At 38.3% G+C, this 25,687-nt stretch overlaps 1 protein-coding gene across 7 annotated transcripts in view; it reads right to left on the bottom strand.

Moving 5' to 3' along the window:
* The window catches only part of SCN8A (sodium voltage-gated channel alpha subunit 8), an 86,303-nt gene that overhangs the window by 44,247 nt on the left and 16,369 nt on the right, over positions 1-25,687 (bottom strand). For 3 of the 7 annotated variants that reach the window (XM_032210538.1, XM_032210536.1, XM_032210531.1), the window contains exons 2-9: positions 22,226-22,344; positions 19,211-19,300; positions 15,159-15,287; positions 12,378-12,469; positions 6,410-6,631; positions 4,209-4,272; positions 2,453-2,594; positions 1,325-1,531 (exon numbers count right to left, since the gene is read on the bottom strand). In XM_032210538.1, the coding sequence (XP_032066429.1) occupies positions 1,325-1,531; positions 2,453-2,594; positions 4,209-4,272; positions 6,410-6,631; positions 12,378-12,469; positions 15,159-15,287; positions 19,211-19,300; positions 22,226-22,344 (1,065 nt within the window). Of the gene's footprint in view, positions 1-1,324; positions 1,532-2,452; positions 2,595-4,208; positions 4,273-6,409; positions 6,632-12,377; positions 12,470-12,608; positions 12,701-15,158; positions 15,288-19,210; positions 19,301-22,211; positions 22,345-25,687 lie in introns of all 7 variants that reach the window. The other 4 variants (XM_032210537.1, XM_032210535.1, XM_032210532.1 and 1 more) reach the window with 2 other exon arrangements.

Raw genomic sequence — 25,687 nt, forward strand, 5'->3', positions numbered from 1 at the left:
ACAGCCTCTGAAGGCCCTGACAACTGGTGTATATGCCTTATATTCTGTAGGGAGAACCAGGCGGGCAAGGACTGAGGCAAGACAGGCTTGTCAAACAACTGCCCTTTATTAGGGTAACACCTAACAACAAACAAGAGGCAACTCCAGAACCGGCAACAGGGAAAATCCCATTTGACAGCTCTTTATATACTAGCTGCCAAACGGGCAACCAATCACGTCCCTCCATTCTCCCACTCTGGCTGTCAAACCCTCAGCCAATCGGAGGAGTCTCTGCATGGGCACGTCGGTGCAGACATAACACCTTACAAATTACATCAGTAGTTTTGATTGGTTGAAGACATTTACCTCACAATGCACCTTAACTTTTGGTGGACTCTTCTCTGTTTCTGGACAGATTTCCAAACTTCCTCATGGAGGCCTAGTAACTATTCTAATTTTTTTTCCTTAAGGATTTCCAGCAGTTCTTTAGTGTGGTGCCATCAGTAGGATGGGGCTTGTGAAAAGCAGAGTACTAGATACACTACTGCAAAAATAGTTTACTTTTGCAGACCATAATTCAGATGGTGGTTAAGACTCTGCCTTAATTTCAGTCACAGACTCAGACTAGGTGCAGGCCATATTCCTAACCAAATGTTTGCACAGCACGTCATGTGAACGAGGTCACTGTTTAATCAGATTCCAACTATGAACTGAATACTCTCCAACTTCCAGGTCTGCATTGGTAAGGATACTCCTTCAGCATCACCTTTCTGTATTGTTAGAATTGCAGGTAGTCCTCAATTTACAACCGTTCAGTTAGTGACTGTTTGAAGTAACAATGGCACTGAAAAAAGTCACTTATGACAATTTTTCACAATTACAATTCTGCAGCATCCCCATGGTCATGAGATCAAAATTCAGATACTTGGCAACTGGCATGTATTTATGATGGTTGCAGTGTCCTGGGGTCATGTGATTACCTTATGCCACCTCATGACAAACAGAGTTGATGGGGAAATCAGATTCACTTAACAACTGGTTACTTAACAACTGCAGTGATTCACTTAACAACTGTGGCAAGAAAGGTTGTGAAATGGGGCAAAACTCATTTAACAAATGTCTCACTTAGCAACAGAAATTTTGGTTGTAAATTGAGGACTAGATACACAGGCAACTTTCTGTATTATTGGGATTAGAGGCAAGAAAGAGCAGCATTATTTAAAGTAATGGGCAGAATTAAATGGTTCAAAATATTTGCATAGGCTTTAGATGGAAACAAAATTTGGGTATTGTTAGTTAACACTGTTTGTTTAAACAATGGGGTAGAAGAAAGAAAGAAAGAAACCTGGGCTTCCTCCTGTTGCTTTTTCAGTTGTTCCAACATGGCCTTGAATTCTGCTTCCTTCTGCTCTGCCTCTTCCAATGTAGCCTGGTTTTGTTCTTCATAGGCCATAGCCACTACAGCCAAAATCAAGTTCACCAAGTAGAATGATCCAACAAAAATAACGAGGACAAAAAAGATCATGTAGGTTTTTCCTGCTGCTCGCAATGTCTGTAAAGAAGGGAGGGCAGTTGTAAGATTTCCTTACGGCACCATCAAGTAAAAGAAGAAGTTATTGTGCACTGCCTCTTCCTCATTGCATATCTCTCTACCGTAGTATTCCTGATACTTGGAATTAACTTTTCGTTTTGTCTATAAGGGACTTCTAATACCCTGTTCCTTCTCTGAATCATTCTGCTGTCCTGCCTCAATAGGAGACTAGCCACTGTGGCTAGGAGCTTCATTTCTCATTGACATTTCTATTGGGAAAACCATTCGTCAACTCTACCCATCATAACTGATCATCTTTTCAAGAATGAAACAGCCATACTGTATATGTATCTATACCTCTCTTTAGCACAGCTGAAGTTTTGCAGCAGCTAATTCAAGTCAAATCATCACATAGGTCTAGTGCAAACATTATTTTATACCTAACAACAGCAAGTCTCCTCTTCACTAACCCTTGGCTGATACCAAGTGCCAGCTACCATTTAATGTTAATGTTTCAAGCATTAGAAGTTGCTTTTGTCAAGCATCCATAAGCCTTACATTCTTCAAATTGTAAATGATACATAGGGCAGGACAGGACAGGGCAAAGCAGGGCAGAGGTATATAAACCCCTGAGGCCCTGATTATGAACCTAGAAGCAAACCCTACTGGAAAAATGGCAGAGTTTCTTGCCATTTTGAGAGAAGAACCTCTAAACCTGGAGTGCAAGCCTTGGGTTTATTTCTATTCAAATCCCAAAACAGAGCTAAGAAAATTCCAAAACATTGCCTCCTGCAATAGAGAAAAAACAGACAGTTCTGGCTCCCACCTTCTTTACAGTGCAAATCTAACTATTGCAGCCTCTGGACACTCAGCTCCAGCCATTAAAACGCTGCCCATCCCTAATTTAAGGCAAGAAACATGATCATGGATAGACATACTTACTAACTGATACAAGTTTTCCCAAAAGTCCTGAGTCATGAGGCGAAATAAGGCCAGGAAGGCCCAACTAAAAGTATCAAAACTGGTATAGCCGTAGTTTGGATTCCTCCCTGCTTTCATACACGTGTATCCTTCTGGGCACTGGCTGCAGACAAGATGGAAGGAGATGTTTCAGATTTGGGAGAGTAGAAAATATCCAATTCCTAAGGCAAAGATTGACCACAGTCGTTTTCACAATTCGTCTTTCGACTATCGGCTTTGTGCAAAACGGATTGATATTACCACAGGAGTGAAGCAAAGGCTTGCAGTCAGGTAGGCTCTTGGGAGTTTTTATTGACTCAACTTTATTTTTACTGACTCAACATTATTAGAATGATTTCATCTAGGACAGCCTCCCCCATTTTGGTTGTTTTTGATAAGTTGGAGAAACTATTCACAGAAGGTTATAGTAACATGTCCAAAATGGAAACAGAAAAAACATTAAGAAGAGACTCAGACTGATTTCTCCTAACTCCCTGGAATATAAGACCAAGTTAAGGGTAAATACAACCAGATTTACAACATGAAGCCAGTTTGGCCTAGTGGTTAAGACACCAGGTTAGAAACTAGGAGACTATGAGTTCTAATCCTGCTTTAGGGATGGAAATAATCTGGGTGACTTGGATCACTCACTTTCCCACCTCACAGAGTTGTTGTTGGGGGAACATAGGAGGAGGAAGGAATAAATTAGGTATACTTGATGCCTTGAGTTTTTTATAAAAATAATAAAGATGGGATAAAAAAAACTGTAAAATAAATTCTGATTATTTTAGCCTAACACAAAAAAACTCTTGAGAAACATGATCTGGTCAATTTCAAAAGGCTGACACGTACAGTAGATACAGGTTAGTCATGGCAATCTTAATTTCTTCTGTACCAACAAGCCAATATGCCGTCTCAGAGAAAGAACTAAATACAACTTTAACGCAAAAACAAAGTAAAAGACCACTTGGACTGTGCTCATTTCTGCATCAATATTTCACAAATATTCAAGAAAGGGTTAATTTGCAAAGCCTCCCATTTAAGCAATGTCTCTTAACATTGCTTAATGTAAAGCATAGGCTCACCATCAGAAAGATTGCAACATAAGATAACGGTGTAGTTACCAACAATTATAGTACTCCATTTCTTTTGACTTGAGGCAAAAGAAAGTGAGCATCCTATTCAGATATGAGGTCACAAATGAATGTAGGTGAAGAGAACAAGTGCAAGTCCAATCCTAATCCTGTACTATAGCAAGGTGCAGTTCATGTTTTACAAAGCTAATGGCAACAGACATCAATAGCAATGGCACATATTTATATATCGCTTTCCTAGTACTTTACAGCCCTCTCTAAGGAGTTTACGGAGTCAGCGTACTGCTCCCAACAATCTGGATTCTCATTTTATCGACCTTGGAAGGATGGAACCTTGAGCTGGTCAGGATCGAACTCCTGGCAGTTAGCAGAATTAGCCTGCAATATACTGCATTCTAACCCCTATGCCACCATGGTTCTCAGATAGTTTATTACTAATAAGCTTCCCATTGAAAAAAGAAACAGGTTAATTTTTCAAACAGCCTAAGGCGTCTCAGCACTGGGTAAACAAATTGTTTTACAAATAAATCCATTTATGTCTATATATGGATTAATCTATGTATACTGACTTTTATTTTCCCATTAGTGGAGGAAGACTGGCTGTGGGGAAGAGAGAAGAAAACTCAATTGAGCTGAAAACTTACCCTGCATCAGAACTATTACCACATAACAATGGATCAAGAAACCCAGGTATTGTGTAAAAATTTGCTGGAGGAGATAAAGAAAAACATGTAAGAATAAGCATATTGAGGAAGAACACAGACATTTAGACCAAATACACTTTTGATCTAAAGCTTCTGAAACTGGAATATACTACTACCTTTTAGTTCCTCTGCAAAGATCCTTTTTTTCTTGTACATTTTAGGAATTAAACCCTAGAGATTAGATACACTCTGCAAATTTAAATGGGTGGAATTGGAGAATGGAGGAATGATATCATCTGAGTATTGCTTGGAGTTTGTTGTATATTTTATCCTTGATTTTTCCTTAGCTTTTTATTTTCTCATAATTTGCCTGGAAAACATTTGGGTTTTAAATCACACCAAATAAATTTAAAAAGTGCTAGTTTTTCAGACACCTGTGTCAACAATTATTAAAACGTGCTAGCTTTTCAGACACCTATGTCAATAATTATTTTGAATTTTTGCCATTTCATAAAGCAAGTATGACTGGGAAGGCTACATGTCCATAATCACCTATGGCCGAATTATCCATTACCAGCCTGTAAATACCAAGCACTATTCTGTCAGGAGATTTATAATTTCATTTTCTAATGCTAGTTATATTGTGCTCTTGCATTAACCTTTTAAACCAGTCTTGAAATCCCAAGTATACAGCCATTCCAGCAATCTTTTATAATCAGTTATAAAGACATTATTTGGTTTAAATCATTTTTAATAAATACATACACTTTGCCAAACCAAGAGAACAATAACTATAAAAGTAATATTATACCCATAGACAAAATGTTTAAAGGGATTAAGACAGTGATGTGCAGTCAGGGGAGGCAGGGCCTCACCACTGTCATCATGAAAAGAAAAAATAAATAAAGGAAAAAGGCTGCGGTAGTTGCTGCCAGAGTCACAGTGGATGACTCTGCTTAGTCATCATTTAGTCTATCTTTATAATCACTTGAGCAGAGTTAAGCAAGGGTTAAAAGGCGAAAAATTCCTTATGTAGATGAGGCACGTGGTTCTCTCGCCTCCTCCTCTAGGGGGCACTTTTTTTAGAGGCTTTTTTTAAACAGTTAAGCAGAGTCATCCATTGGAGGCTCTGGTAGCAGCTAATCCAGCCTGACTTCAGCAGCTCTTGCCTTTTTCTTTTTACATTTTTTACATTTTCATCATGGCAGACAAGAGGAGAGTTGAAATCCTCTGTGAAACAGGTGGAAAAGGTATGTGGGTCGGAGGGAGGGGGGAGGAATTCAAAATTATTGTAATTTGTAAGTAATTTTATTATTGTAAGTAATGTGTGTGTGTGTGTGTTTTACTGGCACTTTTTTATGTGGGACACAAAGGAGAGGCGGGAAGAGAAGAAAATTGTGAATTTACGACCAATTAATTCGAGTAAAGTTTGCGCCATCTCCTCTAAATGGTTGCAAAAAATCTTTTTCTCCCGCCTTGCAAAGGCGGAATTGGGGGGGGGGGGGGCACAGTTGCTGGCTTCCAGTTCGTTCTGCAACCTGCGGCCGGGAGGCGAGGCTGAGGTGGCCTCCTCCTGCTCTCCCTTCGGTCTCGCTTCGCCCAAGGCCCCACTTCTGCCGCCAGCTCCTCTGCTCACACCCAGGCCTTTGTGGGCTGGCCCTGCTTCCTGGTCCCAGCACAGCTCAGAAGTTTAGAGAGGGAGGCACGGCTCAGAGGTAGGGAGAAGGGAACGGTGGTTCCATGGCTTTAAAGTGGTGGCAGGGCCCCGGTGGCAGGGCTTTAAAGTCCCGGCACCGTGTCTGCCATAGAGCGGAACATGTCCCGCTCTATGGCGGACATGGCGGTGGGGCTTCGGCGGGGCTTTCGAAAGGCTATGCCAGGGCTTTGGCGCGGTTTTCTGAAAGCCCCGCCAAAGCTCCGGCACTGGCAGACAAAGGGTGGCTTTTGCCTGCTTGCCTCACCGGCCATAAACCTCATCACACATCACTGGATTAAGACTAATAGAACATCAAAGGAATTTTAAAAAGACAATATGCAAATATAGTGTGTTAAGGAAAAGATAAGCAAGTAGAGGTTAAGATATGTACTTGCCATTCAAAGTACAGTAATTGTTGGTCTTAATCAAAGTATTAATGGGGGTAATCCAATAAATATTACAGTTAATATAAACAGAGAAAATGATAGCAAAAGGTAGCACCTACACATATTGTTGCTGTATTCTTCCCAATCAAATCCCTTGGTGCCATTTTCTAGGTAGGTCTCATTGAGATCGATGGGCCAGACGACACATTTGTTCCTTAGATTCCCCATGAATAGCTGTAGCCCAATTAAAGCAAATACACTGAGGCAAAACACAGTCAAAATCATCACATCGGAGAGTTTCTTCACAGACTGGACCAGGGCTCCCACAATAGTCTTCAGGCCTGAAAATAAGAAACAAACCAGTAATGACATTTATGTGGAAACATAGACCTAAGCACAAAACAGCCTTTTAGGGTGATCGGATTATAAGTGAAGACAAACAGAATGATCTGTAAGGACTGGCAAGATACAAAGCAACAAATAAAAATAAAAGAGTGGCATGGAAAAGAAAGCATAAGTTTGTCTAACTTTCAGTAAGTGGTGATATACCTATCAGCTCAACTGAATAATACAGCAAAATTTCCTGACTGTTTGGAATGTTGTTTTATTGTCCAAAGAAATTTATATTAATAGGAGGGAGCAGGATGGAAAACATGGAATATTGAAACTGCCTATAATTGCTATCAGATAAAAGTTTCTCATCTTAATACAGTTGGTCAGATCAATGGTTCAAAAGGTAGCTAGGAAATGATGGATTTATCTAGATAATAACGAAACATTGCCAGGAGTGAGAACTTTCTTACACAGTACAACATTCAATTGTGCTGATATATACTTCCCCAGTCATTTACAGAAAATTATATGAAAATCATCTTTACTTTTTTTTCTAAGAAATCAGTGTCATGAATGCCGAGCATAGATAATTTTAATTTGTTTAAACAATGAAAAAAGAAGGGTGAAAGAAGTTAACAGAGCATTCAGAGCACATCTGCCCCCAATCAATTTTCAGATGTCACAGTCTTACATTTATATTCAGGATTCCAAATGAGACAAATTTCATGTCATTTTGTTCAGAGAACTGAGAGACACTATAAATGGCTCAGAGAGCATATCTTGGACAGATAAAAACTGTAAATACTTTGCAAAAGATGCCATCCTTTCACATTTATGTTTCTTAAACTATATGCAGAAGTAAAAGTCTCTGCACATAGGCAGAAGCTAGCTATATCTAGAAGAGTTTGGCTTTTATATTAACAGCTGTTGGAGTTTTTATTAGAATCACTAAGAAGAAGAAAATATATATTTTTTAAAAGCCTTTGTTATCCTCTAATCACAGCAAATCAATTAATCAAAAAGACTTGTGATTCATCTGATGCTCTTTTGGAAACCAGATCTTAAGAAGTTGAGGCAGGGGGGGTGGAAAAGAGTTTTAGAGATTTAAGCATCTACACTACAAGGCTTCGGGCACACATTCTCCTTACCCACTCAACCCTACTCAGTGGTGTATTAACCATTAAGCAGACAAAGCATGTGATTAGGGCACCAGGCCCAAAGGGGTCATCACAAAGTTGCAAGAAAAAAAACACCAAGGAAGATTTGTACAGTGTGTACAAAGGAGGGAGACACAAAAGATTTGTCAGTGGTTAGGGCACCAGTGAGCCTTAATCTGCCACTGATCCTACTGCATGAAAATAATCTAAGAATGGGCCCAATGTTTTGGTTTTAAGGTTGCCTTAAGAATGTACATCAAAAAATGATGCTATGCTACACTTTTGGCATCCCCAAAGGGATGAAATATCTCATTTTAACTGAATGAAAAGTATCTTCTTGTAGAATGCCAAATTAATTGATGAGAGCTTAAACAGATTCCCCCACACCCCAATATGCTCCCAGATACTGCTCCTCTTTCTGAAAGTTTACAAAAGATTTGCAAGATATAGGAAAGTATATTGAACATGTCAGAATAAATACATTTCACTTATAACTCTTCACATGCATGGAATAGCTAAGGTGATAATATAATTTAAATAGGGAAAAGGTGGAGGGGGGAGAAGAAAGCCAGGGCAATTAGTTAGCTACGTGAAAGATTACAAGAACCTAATCAATTAACAATCAAAATGTGTTAAAAACTGGGAGTGGGTTATATGCTTTATCAGCACTTCTACTTCACTGTATTTTTGGATCAATCAATTACTGTATTGCAATCTTCTGCCCTCCAAATGTTGGGTTATAACAGATAACCCACCATATTAGATTACTGTGATTATAGCCGTGTCATCCACAAGTTCATATTGCAAAAATGAAGGATGGTGCCTGGCTTTGAGGCTTTCTGTGCCCTTTAACATGATTACAATATGACTATCAAGATCTCTACCTGTAAACACATTCAGGAGAAATGATGAACCCACAGTAACAACCATATACTAAAGCACTGCTTGAGATGCTCCAGAACTGCATACATACACTGTGATGTACTTTCTGGATTATTTGGTAATAGTTTTATACATGTTTATTTTTAAAAGACTGCACCGATTTTTGCATTTCCATATTTAATAATGGATAATTTACTTAGCTCAGGCATATTACTACTAAATTCACTGCCCAAACTCTACTTTTTGTATTTTTAGTTGTGGTGTTTTGTTTTTTTTTTTAATTTGGTGAACATAGGATTTAAAAGCAAATCACCCGTTTTGAGGGTTTGTTAAGGTTGTTTGATAATTCCAAGTGTTCCAGGAGGCATTCAGATTCTGTGTGTGTGTTCATGCATGTGCTTGTACACGTATCTGTGCAAATGTATGGGAGAAGAGAAAGTGAGAAAGTGGCATTTTGGACACAATAGCATCATTTTTCCCCAGCTCATTATGACCAACCCTCGTCCAATTTGATCCAAGTACTATCCAACTTTTGATTCAGCCAGCAGACTTCTCATCAAATTAACCAAAATATTTATAATATATATATATATATATATATATATATATATATATATATATATAGCCATATCTTTCAATTTATTTGTTTTAATTTATTTACACACTTAATTCATATACACATTTATTTTAATTTATGGACATTGACATTTATTCTAATTTATATGCATGAAATATGCATAGCAATGAGCCACTAAGTGGCCTAATTTATTAATTTCCCACTTTATCCCAAGCATTTTTGGATATGTCATTATTATTCCAAGTTCTTCATTTTATTCATTTCCTGATTCAAAGTCCTCAGTTTATTTTCACAATTTTCCTCAGCTATAACGGATATTAATTGATATTTCCAGACTGTTGCTTTCAAGAAAATTCCCAAAGCTCTCCACTTTAGAAGGATTTGGGAGGGTGCTTCTCATTCTGATTTATTCTGTTTTAAGCTTGTAATTACCTTTTTGCAAGGGTTCCTTTCATAAGTGACAATGAATGACTCTTCCAGAACCCAATGCTGTTTTGACATTAGGGATCTGTATGCATTCCTTTCATAACTTGAAGGGAGTCAGCAGTTAAAACCAACCAGTCCCCACTATGAAAACAGGCTTTGTTGAATTGTTGTAATTTTGAAAATTGCATATTCCTTATTATATCTTGTTTGGGCTACTGTGATAAACCCAAAGTAAATGTAATGGATGCCTTTGAAAAACTGCAGCTGAAAGCATATGGACTACTGTCACTTATTGGATACATGTCACTGCTTTGCTATTACAATTTTACTGCCACTACTCAATATCTAGAATTAAGTTTAATGTGTTTTGTGGGGGTTACATTTGTTGGGAAGGCAATCATTTGTGGTCATTGTTTTGCTTTTCTTAAGTTGGCTTTGTTCCAGTAGATGTTCTTGTTCCTGGTTTACTGATCCAATTTTAATTATTGTGCTTTTATATGCACCTTTATAATTAAATTATGTCCTTTATACATATTTATACCATTACCTGCTTTGGGAACTTTATTTTCACTAGGGAAATTGGAGTAGATATTTTTAACAAAATGAATAACCAATAGCCACATGTGATTGCCCTATCATTTGTGAAATGGATCTAAGTACTTGCTTAATTGCAAAAATGGCCTTTCTATTAAGAACAAATGGGAGCTAAGATGCAGTGGAGCCTGTTAAATATTGTGGTTAAGATATGACACTAGAAACCCAGAAACAGAGTATTAGTACCTCCTTTGCCACAAATCCAGGTGGGTGACCTCAGGCCTGTCACTTGTACAAGCAAGAGAGGGACAAGAAATTCACTGATCCCGCTCTTGTGTTTTTCTGTATTGAATTGTCCTGTGGTGAGTTGTCGCATGGTAAATTGGCCCATTTCAGCAGCCAGGAAGCAGGCAAGGGAAAACCATTTCCAAAATCTCACCAAGAAAACTGCAGGGACTTGTTCAGGCAGTCACCAGGAATCCAAAACTGAGTTGTGACTTGAAGGCATGATTTTAAAAAAATGTGCCTTCAAATCACAAGTCTTGTAGAGGAGAAGTGTCCCTTGTGCTTCCTTTCTCAGAGATATTTCTCCAGATATTAGATACCAGTTTCTTCAGCTGTGGTAACATTATATTTCCTGTTATCTGCTGCCAAGTTGATCAACTACATAACTGGAAAAGTGGGCTTAGTATGTTTGCCACTGATTTTGAACCTTGGGCTTGTTGTGTCAAAAATTCAGAAAATACCTAACTGGGCTCTTCCGGTTTATCACCACTTCCCCTGAGCAAAAGAGAAACAATTCTCTCTCTCCCCCTTATCTAGCCCTTCCGCTTGAACAGTGGCAGTGGCTGCACCGAGGTTGGGCCTGAAGTAGAGGCCCAGACCTCAATTTCAGCCCTAGCACTACCACCACCATCAAAAAGGCCACCTTGTGGCCCCAGGATCTGCCATGTACCACTTATCGACAGGAGGTGTTCTCTTGATAGGTCCCTATTCAGGGAAGCTCTAGGTCACACAAGGCCTTCATTTTTGAAGTGGCGAAAGCTCTTTCACAGCTTCTGCAGTCTTTGAAAACTGCACAAAAGCACCATTCTCGTGTGATTTTTTTTTTTTTTGGAGGTTCTGGATGTCCCAAGGGAGCATGGCTCTTGCATGCAATGTCTGGTGGGTCTTGAGACCATACAAGAGCACTCCACATTTTCATACAGACTCCACAGGCTTCAAAAATTGCTTGAAAAAAGGGCATACTTCTGAGAATTGTTATCAGGTGTTGGTGAATTCTAGTGTAAGTTATGTGTAAGTTAGTGTAATTCTAGTCACCGTAAATATCATGGTCTGTCACTTTTGACACATAAGTCATAGTTTTGCCATCAATGAGCCAGGCAATGTTTCAATTATTCTGTTACCTGTCAGATCATTTAAAAAGATGGGCAGGCAGAATAGAATATGTGACTCAACTTTCAGTGACAAGCACAAGGGATATTTACTTATTTGAGCTCACATTTCATTTCAATCATTTATGATTTTGAACAGCAATTTACAGTACAGTCTCTGCATCAGATCAAAGGTCTGAAATTAGAAAGCTCATTTGAACTGACAGCCTAAGCATCGTATCACTGCCTTGCTTGAGAATTGCTTCACCCATTAGAGGTGAATGCAACCTAATAAAATGTCCTGTTTATCATGGATAAAGTCGTGACACCATGGGTTTTAATATGTAATGGAAATTTTAATTGGGAAGCCAAATTATGTGCTTATGGAGTAATAAATACTCATGCCAAAGTTTCACAAATAATTATATATGTTCACTTATTTGCTCATTTATTATTATTTACTTATTTGCTTCTAACCTAATCTAGCACATTGTCATTGCATTTTATTTTTCTTATCTTTGAACTTAATAATAAAAAATAGGAAAGCATAACTGGTAAAGATGAATGCATCCAAGTTACCAAACACTTGAAACTATAAAACTATTCTACTAGCAGAATTATAATTCCTTGTTTTGCAGCAGTGCTTTGAGTTGATTGGTTGAGGATCAATCATACTATATTTTATGCTCATGCAAATCACAAGGCCTATTAGAAATGTGCCACAGCCATTTTTAAAATGTGACAAGGAAGGCAAAGGGAGGCAAAGGAAAATGTAAGACACGGTCATTCTTAGAGCATTTCTCACCTGGAATGACAGAGATAGTTTTCAAAGCTCGGAGAACTCTGAAAGTTCTCAAGGCTGACACATTCCCAAGGTCCACAAACTCTGTGACATATCTGCAATGAGGGAGGTCACACACAAAAGAGACACAATGACAATAACACACACCAAAAGGGGAATAAAACAACAACTACAAACAGCAGTACATCACTCACAGGGAGCTGCAACCCAACACCTAACACCAAACTGCCTTACCTGGAATTACAGAAATAGTTTTCAAAGCTCTCAGTACCCTGAAGGTGCGCAGAGCTGAAACATTGCCTAGGTTTACAAACTCTGTTATATACCTGCAGAATTAAACCAGAGTTAATGGCACCATTGGGGTCACCTGCCTCGAAAAGAAGAGTGTAATCTTCAGTTGCAGAGAAACAACTTTCAAACGTAAAATGCTTTGAAGTGTTTAAAAATGGAGAGAAGAAACAAAGATGTAAATAAGACAATTGGAAGTGTTTCAGTTATCACAGGTCAGCTAATTTAATAAGGATAATTTGACAAGGACTTCTCTGACATATGGGCCCAAGCATGAATGACTGACTGTCTTCATCAGCTATAGGAATGTGGTCGTGGGGAGAAGTAGGAGATAGAAAAAGAAGTGATCTAGCATCACAAAAATAATGAGAGAAACTAACCAGGATAATAGCAATTAGAACATGATTTTTATTTTTTAAAAAATATTTTTTATTTTAAAAAATCATCCATTTTCAGTGGGCAGTGTGGGAAAAATAAAAGTTTGTAATAGATTAGGGTGAGCATAAAGTATCAAAAAATTGCTTCCAACTGTAGAGAAAATTGAAGTAAGGTGAAGTAAGAATCAATTATCCAGGGCATGTGGACCCCAAAAGATGGTCATCTATTGTATTAAAAATAAAATTGACAAAGAATCTAACTTATTTTTTTGTGGGATAAAAGAAATGGCATAAAATATGTTAGTCTTTCAGTTGACATGAGATTATTATTGTTTTTGCTTGAAATCATATGGCTGTCCTTTATTTCCTGGAAAAGAACTGTAATGCAATAGAACAGCTCTACTAACAGTCTGTTCCTGTAAGAACACCTGCTCAGCACACCAGCATATGTGCCATATAGAAACGGAAGTACAGGAACATCCTCTGCAAAGTTCTTGTTTGGTTCTGCTGGGCCTCTTGTTATAGAGGGTGAGGGACTTTGCTCACAGGCAAATTCTGGAATATCTTACATGGCCAAGGGATGTCCGCTGCAGACATAGCATTTCTCTGATTCAGTGTTTTTTTAAGTCGTCACCCCAAAGTGGGAAAGTGCCATTGTGCTATTCCATAGGAATTATGATTTACCTTCTCTGACTGCTTTCCTCACCTACGAGCATCACCTCAGCTCCACAGGAAAAAAGGAACAAGACTGCCTCATGTTTTAAAGTGAGAGGCACTGAATAAGTAAACAGCTGTGTCGGCTAGGTTGACATTTGTTATCTCAGATTCCTCTTCCCCTGAGCCAAGAATTGGTAGAAAATTTAAGAGATGCCTGAACTTGAGCATTTAGAACAGTTGGCTATACAGGTAGTCCTTGTTTAATGACTGCCTCGTTTAGTTCACAGTTACAGCAGTGATGAAAAAGTAACTTTGTGACCAATCCTCCCATTTATGACCTACTCAGGTCTGTAAAACAAAATCAGATTATAAGCACTGTTGTGATTTCATTTAGCAACCATTTCACTTGACAACTGAGTTGCCAGTTGCAATTGTGATGGCTAAACTAGGTTTATTGGTATGTATCTGAGAAAATAGTGGACTTCAAAGGAACATCACAAATCCCTGTACTTGAAGACCAGTTTTTCATTAAACCTATAGTGGATTTGACTGTAGAAGCAAAAATTAAGGTCGTTATTCTTAAACATGTTGTAAAGTATTAACTTCAAAAAAAAACCCTGAAAATTAGTGGATTTTCAAAAAAATATTTCCATTAATTCCATAAATGCTGGAGTTAGCTAACATTAAAAAAGAGTTTTACTTAAAAAAAAAATCCTGAAATTTTGAATTTTCTCCCTGTGAATGCTATATATACTTCAATTAGAGTTAGTTCACCTAAACCAAAAGTTAACAATCTTGTGGTCTGCATATATTTTGGACTATAATTTCCATACAAACCCAACCAATGCCTAAGTATCGAAGATAATTGGAGTTGCTGACCAAAATATATGGACAACATAGATTTTGATTCCTCATTTAGTTAAGAGATACCCATATATGAAATGAATCAATTTAAATTATATTTATTCACTATATAATATTTTAGCTATAATTGAATTGTTTTCCTTTTTGCTTACTTGTTATATACTACAAAAGTAAAAAAAATGCAAAATATAAACAAACAAACAAATAAATAGAAAAACATGAGGCAAATCCAGGAATCAAATACATTTTCCAACTCATCTGAAATATCTAGGGTAAGAAAAATTAAGACTGGTTGCAAAACAGGTTGTCAACTACAACTACACCAATATATATATTGCCATAGTTATATTATGGAGAAGGAAGCTTCTCAGTCCTGCAGCTACTGTCAGAATGTTGTATCTTAGTTCATATCTTCATATCTTACATGTGAAGCCATTTTAAATAACTTACCAGTCATTAGTCCAGAATAATTTAAAAAAAACCAATGATTGTTTTTTTCTGATTTTCTGGATTACCTCAAAAGTAATATATTTTTTCTTTCCACTTATAGTTATTATATGGCTTCTCCTGACAAGAATAAGACTAATTGCACACTTACGCCATCATGATGACACTGAAGTCTAGCCAGTTCCATGCGTCACGAAGAAAAGTGAAACTATCTATGCAGAAGCCTCTTGCAATAATTTTTACAAGGGATTCAAATGTATATATACCAGTGAATGTGTACCTGTTGAAAGTAAAGAATAATGATGAATAGTACTTATAATGAAGGAGGGTGAAATATATATATTTACATTTTAAAAGCCAAAATTCTAAATATTTATTGACAGTAATTATTTCATAACCCTTTTTCAGGTTTCTGGATGACACTGCAAAATCTTGCTGACCAAAGTGGATCTGTTAAGGAAAACATTTTAACAGAACAGACTTGCAGTATTGCTACAGAGCTGTCATGTGTTGCACAAGCAGTGAAGGGGAGGAGAAAATGTTTTGCTGAGTTAATAAAAGATCTATATCCTTAGATCTTAATACAAGATCTAAGTATACAGATCTTGGTTGGTATAATATTAGGACTGCAATCATGTTTGCAACATTCAGAAAGTGGTGCTACTTAGAATCTAATTAAAATCTGCATGAAGTCATGCAAAACTCTGTGTGTGTGCCGTGTGTGTGTGTATACATACATATTTTTACACACAAACATGTGTGTGTGTATAAAAATATGCATACCATTCTCATGTACTGAAGTGGCATTAGTTGGTATTTATACCAACAATAAACTAAATTTTTTGAGAATTCTGACATCTCAGACATCTGGTTGACAATATTTGTTTGTGCTTTCTGGCAACAGAAGTGGATAAAAAAAACAACCTGGAATGCTTCATCAGTATCTCTTTTAGCATTATAATGTAACCCAGGATCCTGGTTCCTCTGTTTCCCATCCCAAAAAGTTATAAGTCAAGATTTGCAACACTGGCAACCCACCCAGCGATGGGCAGCTATATAAATTAGATCAATAAATACAATAAAGTATTTTTTTGCCTTAAGATTGGGTAAGGTAACCAGATGTCCCGATTTTGGTGGGACAGTCCCTCTTTTGAACAATTTGTTCCGTGTCCCGTGGCGTTTTTAAAAAGTCCCAATTTTTTTTAAGCACAAAAGAAAAAATCTGCAAGAAGTCACAGGGAGCCCCGGGGATTGTTCCTCGCAAAGCATCATGGTTGCAGAGAATGCAAATGAAGCTGCTTATCTCCCCGCCCGGCTCCATGTGCTTGTATTCAAATCGGAGCCACACTGAGTCCCATTCAGAGGGCGGAGGGACGCTGTGCTTTTTTTTTTTTAACCTATGTTCTTACAACCATGCAAAGGTGGGTTTTGTGCTACAAGGATCTTTCTTTCTTTGTTTCCCTGTCTGCGGTTCCGATTCTCATTCCTTGCAAAACTGGGGAAACGGCAGGGCAGCCTTCCTCCCCCCTTTCCTTGCAGCACCCTCAGTTGCAAAATGTTCCCCTGATTTGGTTTATATGTTCGCAGCAATGCGATCCAGCAAATAGGAAAGTTTTAATAAGATCTTCTGACTTTATTTGGTCTCTGCTGCCCCCCTGACCCCGTTAGCCCTTGGGTTTTGTCCCCTCCCAAGGAGAGGTGGGAAGGAGAGGAAGGAAGGAGGGAGGGGGGAAGGAAAAGAAGAAGGGAGGGGGGAAGAAGATGGAAGGAGAAAAGATGGAAGGAAGGAGAAAGAATAGAAGGAAGAAGGAGGAAGGAGGAAGATGGAAGAAGAAAGGAAGGAAGAAAAAGAGGAAGGGAGGGAGAAAAGAAGGAAGGAGGTGAGAAGAGAAGGGGAAGAGAGGGAAAGAGCAGAAAGACAAAGAGGATGAAGTTGGTAGGCAAGAGGAAGGAGGAAGGAAGGAAGAAAGAAAAAGGGAGGGAGAGAGGAAAGAAGAAAAGATGGAACTAGAAAGGAAAGAAGGTAGGGAGGGAGGAAAGGGGAAGACAGGGAAAGAGCAGAAAGACAGAAAAGGTAAAGGTAGATAGGCAGAAGGAAGGAAGAAGGAAGAAATAGGAAGGAGGGAAGGTGAAAGGATGGAAGGAGGATGGAACAGAAGTGAAGGGGAAGAGAGATGGAAAGAGCAGAAAGACAGAGAAGGTAGATAGGCAAAAGAAAGGAAGCTGAAAGAATGGAAGGAGGAAGGAAGAGAAGGGGAAGAACATAAAAATAAAGAAGAAAGGGAGGAAGGAGGGAAGGTGAAAGGATGGAAGGAGGAAGGAAGGGAAGGGGAAGAGAGATCTAAAGAGCAGAAAGACAGAAGGTAGATAGGCAAGAGGAAGGAAGAATGGAAAGGGAGGAAGGCTAGAAGGAAGAAAGAGGGAGGGAGGGAAGGAAGGAAGGTGGAAGGAAGGAAGGGGTACTTTCACTTGTAGGCCTGGGACTGAATGCAGGAGGAGTCTCTCCATAGGATCAGCTGCTCCTCTGATCATGGTCTATGAAAATGTTACTGCCTGCCTGATGCAAATTTAGACAGACTGCCCTTCAAATCCCCCCCTTTACTCCTCCCCCTGTAGAATTCAGCCCCTGAGTTTTGCCTTTGAGGGGCATCTAAATTAAGGTGACCAGACATCCCGCTTTTGAACAATTTGTCCTGCATCCCGCAGAGTTTTAAAGAAGTCCTGATTTGATTTTTTTTAAAAATCAGGAACACCCCCCCCCCCCCGGTCAATGGTGTCCCTCTTTACCAATGTTAAAATCTGGTCACCTTAAGATTGGGCCTTGTTAAAACAGAAACACATAATATATCCTGCTCATACATAAGCTAAACAAATCACAGATTGAACCATTCAAGTTGTTTTTTTAGATGTTCCACTGCCAGGAAGAATTAAGATAGAGTGATCACACTGCATAAGGAACATGGCTTGTCATTCATAATAAGTAGAAATTTAAAGAATGTTTACCTTGTTGATGCATGCAACCATAAGTCATTAATTGTTTTGTTTAAACATATATAGGCTAGCAATAAACAAGAGTAATGCATGCAAATAATACTATTCAACGTATCTTAATCCCTATTTAAAAATCCTGGAAAACATGCCTTTGAGTTTTTAAAGGATAAAAACAATCCTTTACAGTTTTTCAAAAGTGAGTGCATTCCAGTGCTTAGGAAAATTGGCGGAGAAGGCACTGCTAGGTAGACATAATCTAGTACAATGTTTCTCAACTTTGACAACTTTAAGATGCATGAACTTCAACTCCCAGAATTGTTGGCTATCATATTAGTTGGATAATTCTGAGAGTTGCAGTCTACACATCTTAAAGTCGCCAAGATTGATCTAGAAGTTAGCATTCCCTTAGGTAATCCAGCCCGAAGACATTTAAGATAAGGTCTCAGTTTTATTACATCTCCTTCAACCAATGAATGCCTGAAGGTAAACATTAGGAGAGATTTGTTATTTCCCCTTCAGGTGGTAAGGAAAAAAAAATTGCATATCAACAATATTATGGACCAGATTTCCCGGTGATCTCCAGTGGTTTAATATAAAGTGGAAAATCTGGAGAGTGGATGAATTGTAGGAACTCCATATCACAATTCCCCAGCAGACTCCAGCAACAGACTTCAGGTACCATAATCTAAGATTCAAGTATGGTACCAATGCCTATTATTCCCAAATGGTCTGCTTGGTGCCATTGCTGTTACTGAAAGCCATTTCTGACCCAAGAAAACAGCCCCTTCATCAGATTCTAGATAAAAATCCATGAAGCCTATTAATGCCATGCCAGTCCTGTTTAAAAGGAGATCTAGTTCATATGCTTATACAAGAAGTCAAAATCCTCTCAATTATGTTGCCTAACCAAGCAACATTAAAAAGTTTCTAAAATTATCCATCTTGGAGAGATTCAATATACGCTAAAAATAAATGAATCTAATAATTATCTATTTTAAACAGAAGGAATTCTGTCTTTCTTTTGAGAGACATTTATGACAAGAGTGAGAACATGTTCAATTAACTCCCAGCTTGATATTTTAAACCATATTGGGCAGGGAGTTTATACAGTATATGGCACGCTTTTTCTTCAAAATTGGCAATTATTACTTTAAAGAATTGCTAGATATTATAAACAATTAAAGTGAAACAAACAAAAATATTATTACTTACTCCACCTGTTTCGACCATTCTGGTGGGTTACTAAAAGTCATGAACACACAGTTCGTCAAAATAGTGCACATAATGATCATGCTAAATACTGTAAAACAAAGTCAAGGAAGCACAAAAGGTAAGAAATTTCTTATTGACATTAACAAAAGAACATCAAGCTGATGGTATAACTTGTTTAAATCTGGGAACAAAAATCAAACACTCCCCCCCACCAAGAAATAGTATTAATAAAGTGTAGATTTGAAACTTTCCTGATAACAAATGTGACAATATGCCTAATTTTGACTTTGGCTTGAGTAGGATTTACACCTTTTTGCAGTTTAGATTACATTGAACCCATCCACATGAGAACAAAGGAGTGCTTTGGGAACCTTAACTGGAATTGAACTCACTTGTACTGCAATTGTATTGAATTATGCTCAATTTACTGAGGAGACACAGGTTTCTCATAATAAGATGCAGAATATGGACACCTAGAGATGACTAATCATAATGGTTTTCAGTCCATGTAGAGCCATAGCATTACCTCATTAATGATTTAGACTCCATTAAATTTAATTAATTCATTTATTACTTCATTTATCAGTTCATTTATCAATTCATTAATTAGTTTGTTTAACTTCCTACTTTTTTTAAAGGATCCAGTGTAAGCCTTTAGAAAAAAAACCTTGTCATTCCTGAAACCGCTTAGCTACATCTCCAACCAAGCCTAGAAACTGCAGCCAATGGGTCCAATATTTCAGCAACATCAGGAGTGCAACAGTTGCCTACACTGGTTGCAAAATATACCTATGCATTTAGGACATTTCTTTGCTTAAGGAATAAAATTTTAAAAATCCTTTCACATATGAATGTTCAAGAAAATAAAATAAAAAAGAAGCCTATCTGATTTGAAATACTGTATGCACTAACCACTGGTGGTTTCTTATTCATATTTCAAACTGATACCACCTCAAATGTGAAAATGTCTTGGTCTTCTGGTGAGGATTGATTGTGGACTAGATGTCCCTGAAGGAGCAGGGATAGCATTGCAGTGGTGATGGGTGGCAGGATGGTGAATACTAGCTGGTGCAGTCTTTCTGGATAAAGGAGAGATTTTGAGATTGCCCACTTGCATTTTGGACAGCTACTCCTCATGAGAAAACTGTAGGAACTGAGGTTTTTATAATTGGCTCATAAATTGAGCGGCTGGGAGTCAAGGGGTTTCAATCTAACTCACACCCGTAATGCAGCATATATGAACACATGGTTTGACAATCCTCATTTCTTAAACACTTTTAGACTTAGTTAGCTCTAAATTATTTAAATTATTTAGAGCTAAACAGAGATTTTCATAGTAGAAGGATAAGAAAATTCTACTTCGTGAGTCAAACATTTTTTTTCCTGGATTAAAAAGGACAAAAGAGTTTCAACAATTTAAAAAACTTTTTACTTTTGCTTTTGCACTTCTATGGACTGGATAGAGGCTTGGTTGGAACACAAAACAAATTAGGAAACTCCAAATCATGTGATTATGGAACCACAACTTATTTGTTAGCTTCATTCATGCCTCATGCTAAGCTAGAAACAAATCAAACACATTATGGTTTAGTAGAAAGGGTGAACCTACTCCATGTATTTTGAAATGAATTGGTTTGGGGAGTTTCATATATGTTTGCAAAAGTAGGGAGGGGAGGACAATTGAGCATCCAGGTCTGTCTAGGGCAATAGTATGCCCCTATTCATTTCTCAGGCAGTTGCTGCAGGCAGATAAGAAGATCTAAAAAGATGCCTGCAAATTCACTGGGAAGAAAAAGAGGAAGTTATAAGAACTGAATTAGACCCAGAAAAACGATCGCAATCAAGACCCAGTCAGTAAAATAGGCAAAATGAATGTCTTTGAATGAATGATATCATATAATCAGACAACATCCTAAATCTGTACATACTGTACTTAGAAACGGTACAGTTGGAAAAGGTGAATTCTGACTATTCAGTTTTTAGATTTGAGAATTATACCTCAATTGCAAGATAGTTTTATGGACTATTTATGGACTCACACAAAAAGGCAATGCTACACATTTAGAATTAATATGTATCTCTCTTTTGAAATTAATCATTTGATTCATTTTGTAATATTTAGATTCCATATTACACCTCCCTATGTCTGTGTGTCTGTGTGTCTGAGAGACAGGGGGGAGGGAGGGAGGGAAGGAGAGAGAGAGAGAGTCAAGATGCAGCCCCACATAACAATGGGCAGATCTTTCCCAGTTTCCTCTCTGTGGCATCTGAATATGGAGATTTATAGAATGCATTGGGATGTATGTTTAATCCACGTGCTGAGCAGAGGCACTGGCTGACATAGATAATAGGAGAAAACAGTAGCATTTTCAAGTTTTCTCTAGTGTGAGTTCTGCTTGATAGTAAGCACTTCTTGCATAATATCAGTCACAGGTAGTTTTCGACATGACCAGTGATGTGGCTGTTGGAATGAATCCCACTTGATTTTATGACCTTTTTTGCCCCAGTCATTAAATGAATCACAACCATCATTAAGTAAACCGGAGTTTTCTCATTGTTTGTCAGAAATTCTCTGGGAAGGTGGCAAATGGCAATCATGCGACCTTGTAATAAAATACATTGATTGCCAAAGGCACAAATTTTGATCACGTGATCATGATGATGTTGTGACAGTTGTAAGTATGAGGACTGGTAGTAAGTCACTTTTTTCAGTGCAGCCAAAACTTCAAATAATTGTTATATGAATGGTTGTAAATCAAAGACAGCCTATATTTAAATCTACGCATATATCTTGTACGTACATTCCCTAATTATGAAACATCATCCCTATTAATTTGACTTTCATTCACCTACTCTTACAGTTGCTTAGGGAAATTTCAATCTTTCTGAGGCAAGCTATTTCTATAAAATATGTTTTTAAATCCAAATGATGTTTTTTTAAGGCAGCACATTAATCCAGCAAAACAGGAAATAATGACTTCAGAATAAGTGTACACACTACTATGAAAAGGATATGAATGTATCAAAATTTTAATAGCTATTCTCCTCAACAGATTAAAAGGACTTAAAATGTACAAGGCAGGCGTGGCACTAAATCGGAAGAGTGTTTTGCCTCTGTTTAGTACTACAAAGGTCTGCAGAGAAAGAGAAAAAGAAGGAAAAGTTATACATTCATATGCCTAGGAAGAAAGCATTTAATTAAAAAACCATGACTATATCATTCTTACAAAGAATCTTGTTAACCGGGTGATTCTCTGTGTTGAAATCATTTTGAAGATATTCCATAATATACTTTTACTTTAATTGATCTGACAGCTCTGTTAGAACAACACATAAAAACAGCAACAACAGCAACAATAATATGAATAACAGCAACAATAATATTAACAACAGTAGTGTACATCTTTAAAGCAAATTTATGTATTAATGCTTCATTTACCTGAGAAAAGGTCTCACTGTGAAATGTGGATAACTGTATTACAAGACATTTCTCAACCTTTATCCTAGAAAAGGAGGAATGAAGTAGCACATGGAGAGTGAAAGAATAGACTAGATATAATGGTGGAAATAACCTTGAGGAAGAAGTGACACAGCCAAGGCAACAGTAAGATAAGAGAAATCTCAGTCCAAAGCAGGAATAGAGTTAGACAAAACCTCTCAGATTGGACCCCCCTCCCCCAGTTCCCTTTAGGATAAAGGCAGGGAGGGGAGAGAGAGAAATTCAGAGTTGCAACGTTCTGTTACTATAACCCTGTAATAAAAGTAGCCTTACCATTCATGACTTTGGTGTTACAGTCTGATCTGTTTCTAAGGGCTGACATTATAGCACTTTGGACAGCAAGTCAAGCTGCCATCTTGTTTTGAGAGTTACGCTCTGCACATAACATTTATATGTTGTACACTATGAAACATATTTCTTCTATATGGAGGGGAGATTCAAAGATTGGTCCTCTTTCTCTGGAGTTTACTTGGAACAGAAGAATTCTGCAACTACTGCTCCTGTTTCTTTCTGTATTATGTATAGAATGGCTTTCAAAAACAGGATCACACATGTTATTTAACTATTTAAAACATATCAATATGTAGCTCAGTGAAAGAGAGATCACAGCCAACAAGAGGGAAGCCTTAGAAAGACAATCAGCCAAGGAACATGGTTTTCCTTAATAAATATAACTAGAACATTTTAGTTTCTTCTCCATCCAGTGAGTCATATTGCTTTGCATTCATTTTACTCCTCTTCTAATATTTCTGTAGCATATGGACTTGTATTAGATGCCATTTTATAAATTAGAATAAAGAATATAAATACCTGCCGAATCACCGAGAAGAAGTGATCTTGGTCCTCTGCAAAGCTCTTTCTGCTTTGCTTTGGAAAACAATGCAAATACAAAATCTCTACTCCTGGAGCCCGGGGACATGGATAGTTTATAATTCCCATCCCTAAACACACCTACACCCATACATACCCACACACCAGTGGTGGGTTTCTATTGGTTCAGCCAAACCGGTAGTGGTTTGGTGGCCTGGGTCGTTGGAACCGGCAGCGATCCAGACCTGCCACACCCCTGAACTGGTTCTCCAGCTGGCACCATAGACACCGCCATCTTGTTTTGTGCTTCTGCGCAGAACAGTTTTTATCAAATTTTCATCAAGCATGTGCTCACAGTGCACCTGTGAGCAAACCAGCAGTAGTGGCTGCCAGAATCCACCCCTGCCACACACCCCATACTTCCTTATGGATGACTTCTAATATTACCAATCCATTTTCCTTATTGTTGCAAAGAAAATGAAAAAGAAAGAAAAAAATAAGGAAGTGACAGGAAAATACTGGAAGATTACAAATGGAAAAGGGTCCACTGCATTTAGGATCACTACATACAATTCTATGAAATAGTCATGGCAACTGTACAACGGTAATCCTACGGTAGTATGGATGGTTCCATAGACACACTTGAAATCTTCCTTCGCTCTGATCCAGAGAAGTGCCTAATTATGATGCCCAAAACAGGGCTAACTTGAGCAGCAAATGTACAACTTGACCTGAAGTTAGTAATGGATGCTTCAAGTCCATCCACAAGACTTACCTCCATATGGAGAATAAAAGACAACTGAAAGAAATGGAACAACCACTGCTTTTGTAAACCTCTGGAAGAACATTGCCACTGATGGATTAGAAAAATGCTTATCTAATATGTAAGCAAGCAACTAACTACCGTATTTTTCGGAGTATAAGACACACCATTTTCTCTCAAAAAAGAAGCTTAAAATCTGGGTACATCTTATACACTGAATACAGCATTTTTTTTTGCCTCTCGAAACCCCGTCCCCTTCACCAATATGGCCATGCATAGCCTTTAGGAGGCTTATAGAGTGCTCCTGGGGACTGGGGAGGGCAGAAATGAGCGAAAAATGGGCCATTTCTTGCTCATTTTTGCCCCTCCCCTGGAGCACTTTGCAAGCCTCCTAAAGGCTATTTATGCCCTTTTTTGAAAAAACAAACAAACCCGGGTCCATTTTCATGAAAAACGGGCCTCTTTTGGGAGGTCTACAGAGTGCAAAAACTTTTTTAAAAAAAATTGCCTCTTCAAAATCTTGGTGCGTCTTATACTCCGGTGTATCTTATACTCTGAAAAATATGGTAACTAAATAAATATTTAAAAATTACTCCAATTTATCCAAGTTATAAATGGTGCAACAAGTATGATAAATTTGAGTTGAATGAAGATAAGAGTGTGTTTTTGGTCTGCAAAGTCTTAGAAATTATTTCAAACTAACATGCGGTCATCTTCACCACCATTTTCAAAATGCTAAGAAAACTACATCAACCAGTTTGCCTCTCAGCTGACTAATAAGAGAGTGCAGAAAGTGAAACTCAACCACACTTTTATACATTTGTTTTATGGTAGTGATGGTGAACGCCTAATTTGCTCTGCCGGCATCCTTCCCCACAACAAAAGAGAAACAATTCTTTAGAGGTTCGGAATGAGGGACGCGACCACAGGGTGAACAGCTAACAGGATTTATTCCAAGCTAAGTATAACAGCGATTCAGTTCATAACCAGCCCGCCAAAACCTTATATACTCGGGCTTCAACCAATCAGAAACAAGCATTCAGCCGGCAACAGCCTCCCTCGCGTCCTAACCAATCCGGACGGAGGAGGCTGTTGCTGGCCAGCACAAAGGTGCTGAATACAAGAACAGCGAGGCCATTTACATGGCTTATACATATTAATGAGGCTATGAATATTCAATACCCCTTCCCCCCAGTTCCGCGCATGCTCCGCGGGTGGAGCATGCGTAGTCCTGTAAGTAGGCGGGGCGGTGCCGGACCCGCCCTGATCTGCGCAGTTCTCCACTAGTCGTCGGCGGAGGAGGACCTCCTTGTGGTAGCTCCTCCCGGAAGGGGGTGTAGCTCCAAGGCACGCCTTCTTGGGACGGCCCAGAAGGAGGGCTCAACTGTACTGGTGAGTAGGGGCG

Source organism: Thamnophis elegans, chromosome 2, assembly GCF_009769535.1.
Source record: "Thamnophis elegans isolate rThaEle1 chromosome 2, rThaEle1.pri, whole genome shotgun sequence".
NCBI lineage: Eukaryota > Metazoa > Chordata > Lepidosauria > Squamata > Colubridae > Thamnophis > Thamnophis elegans.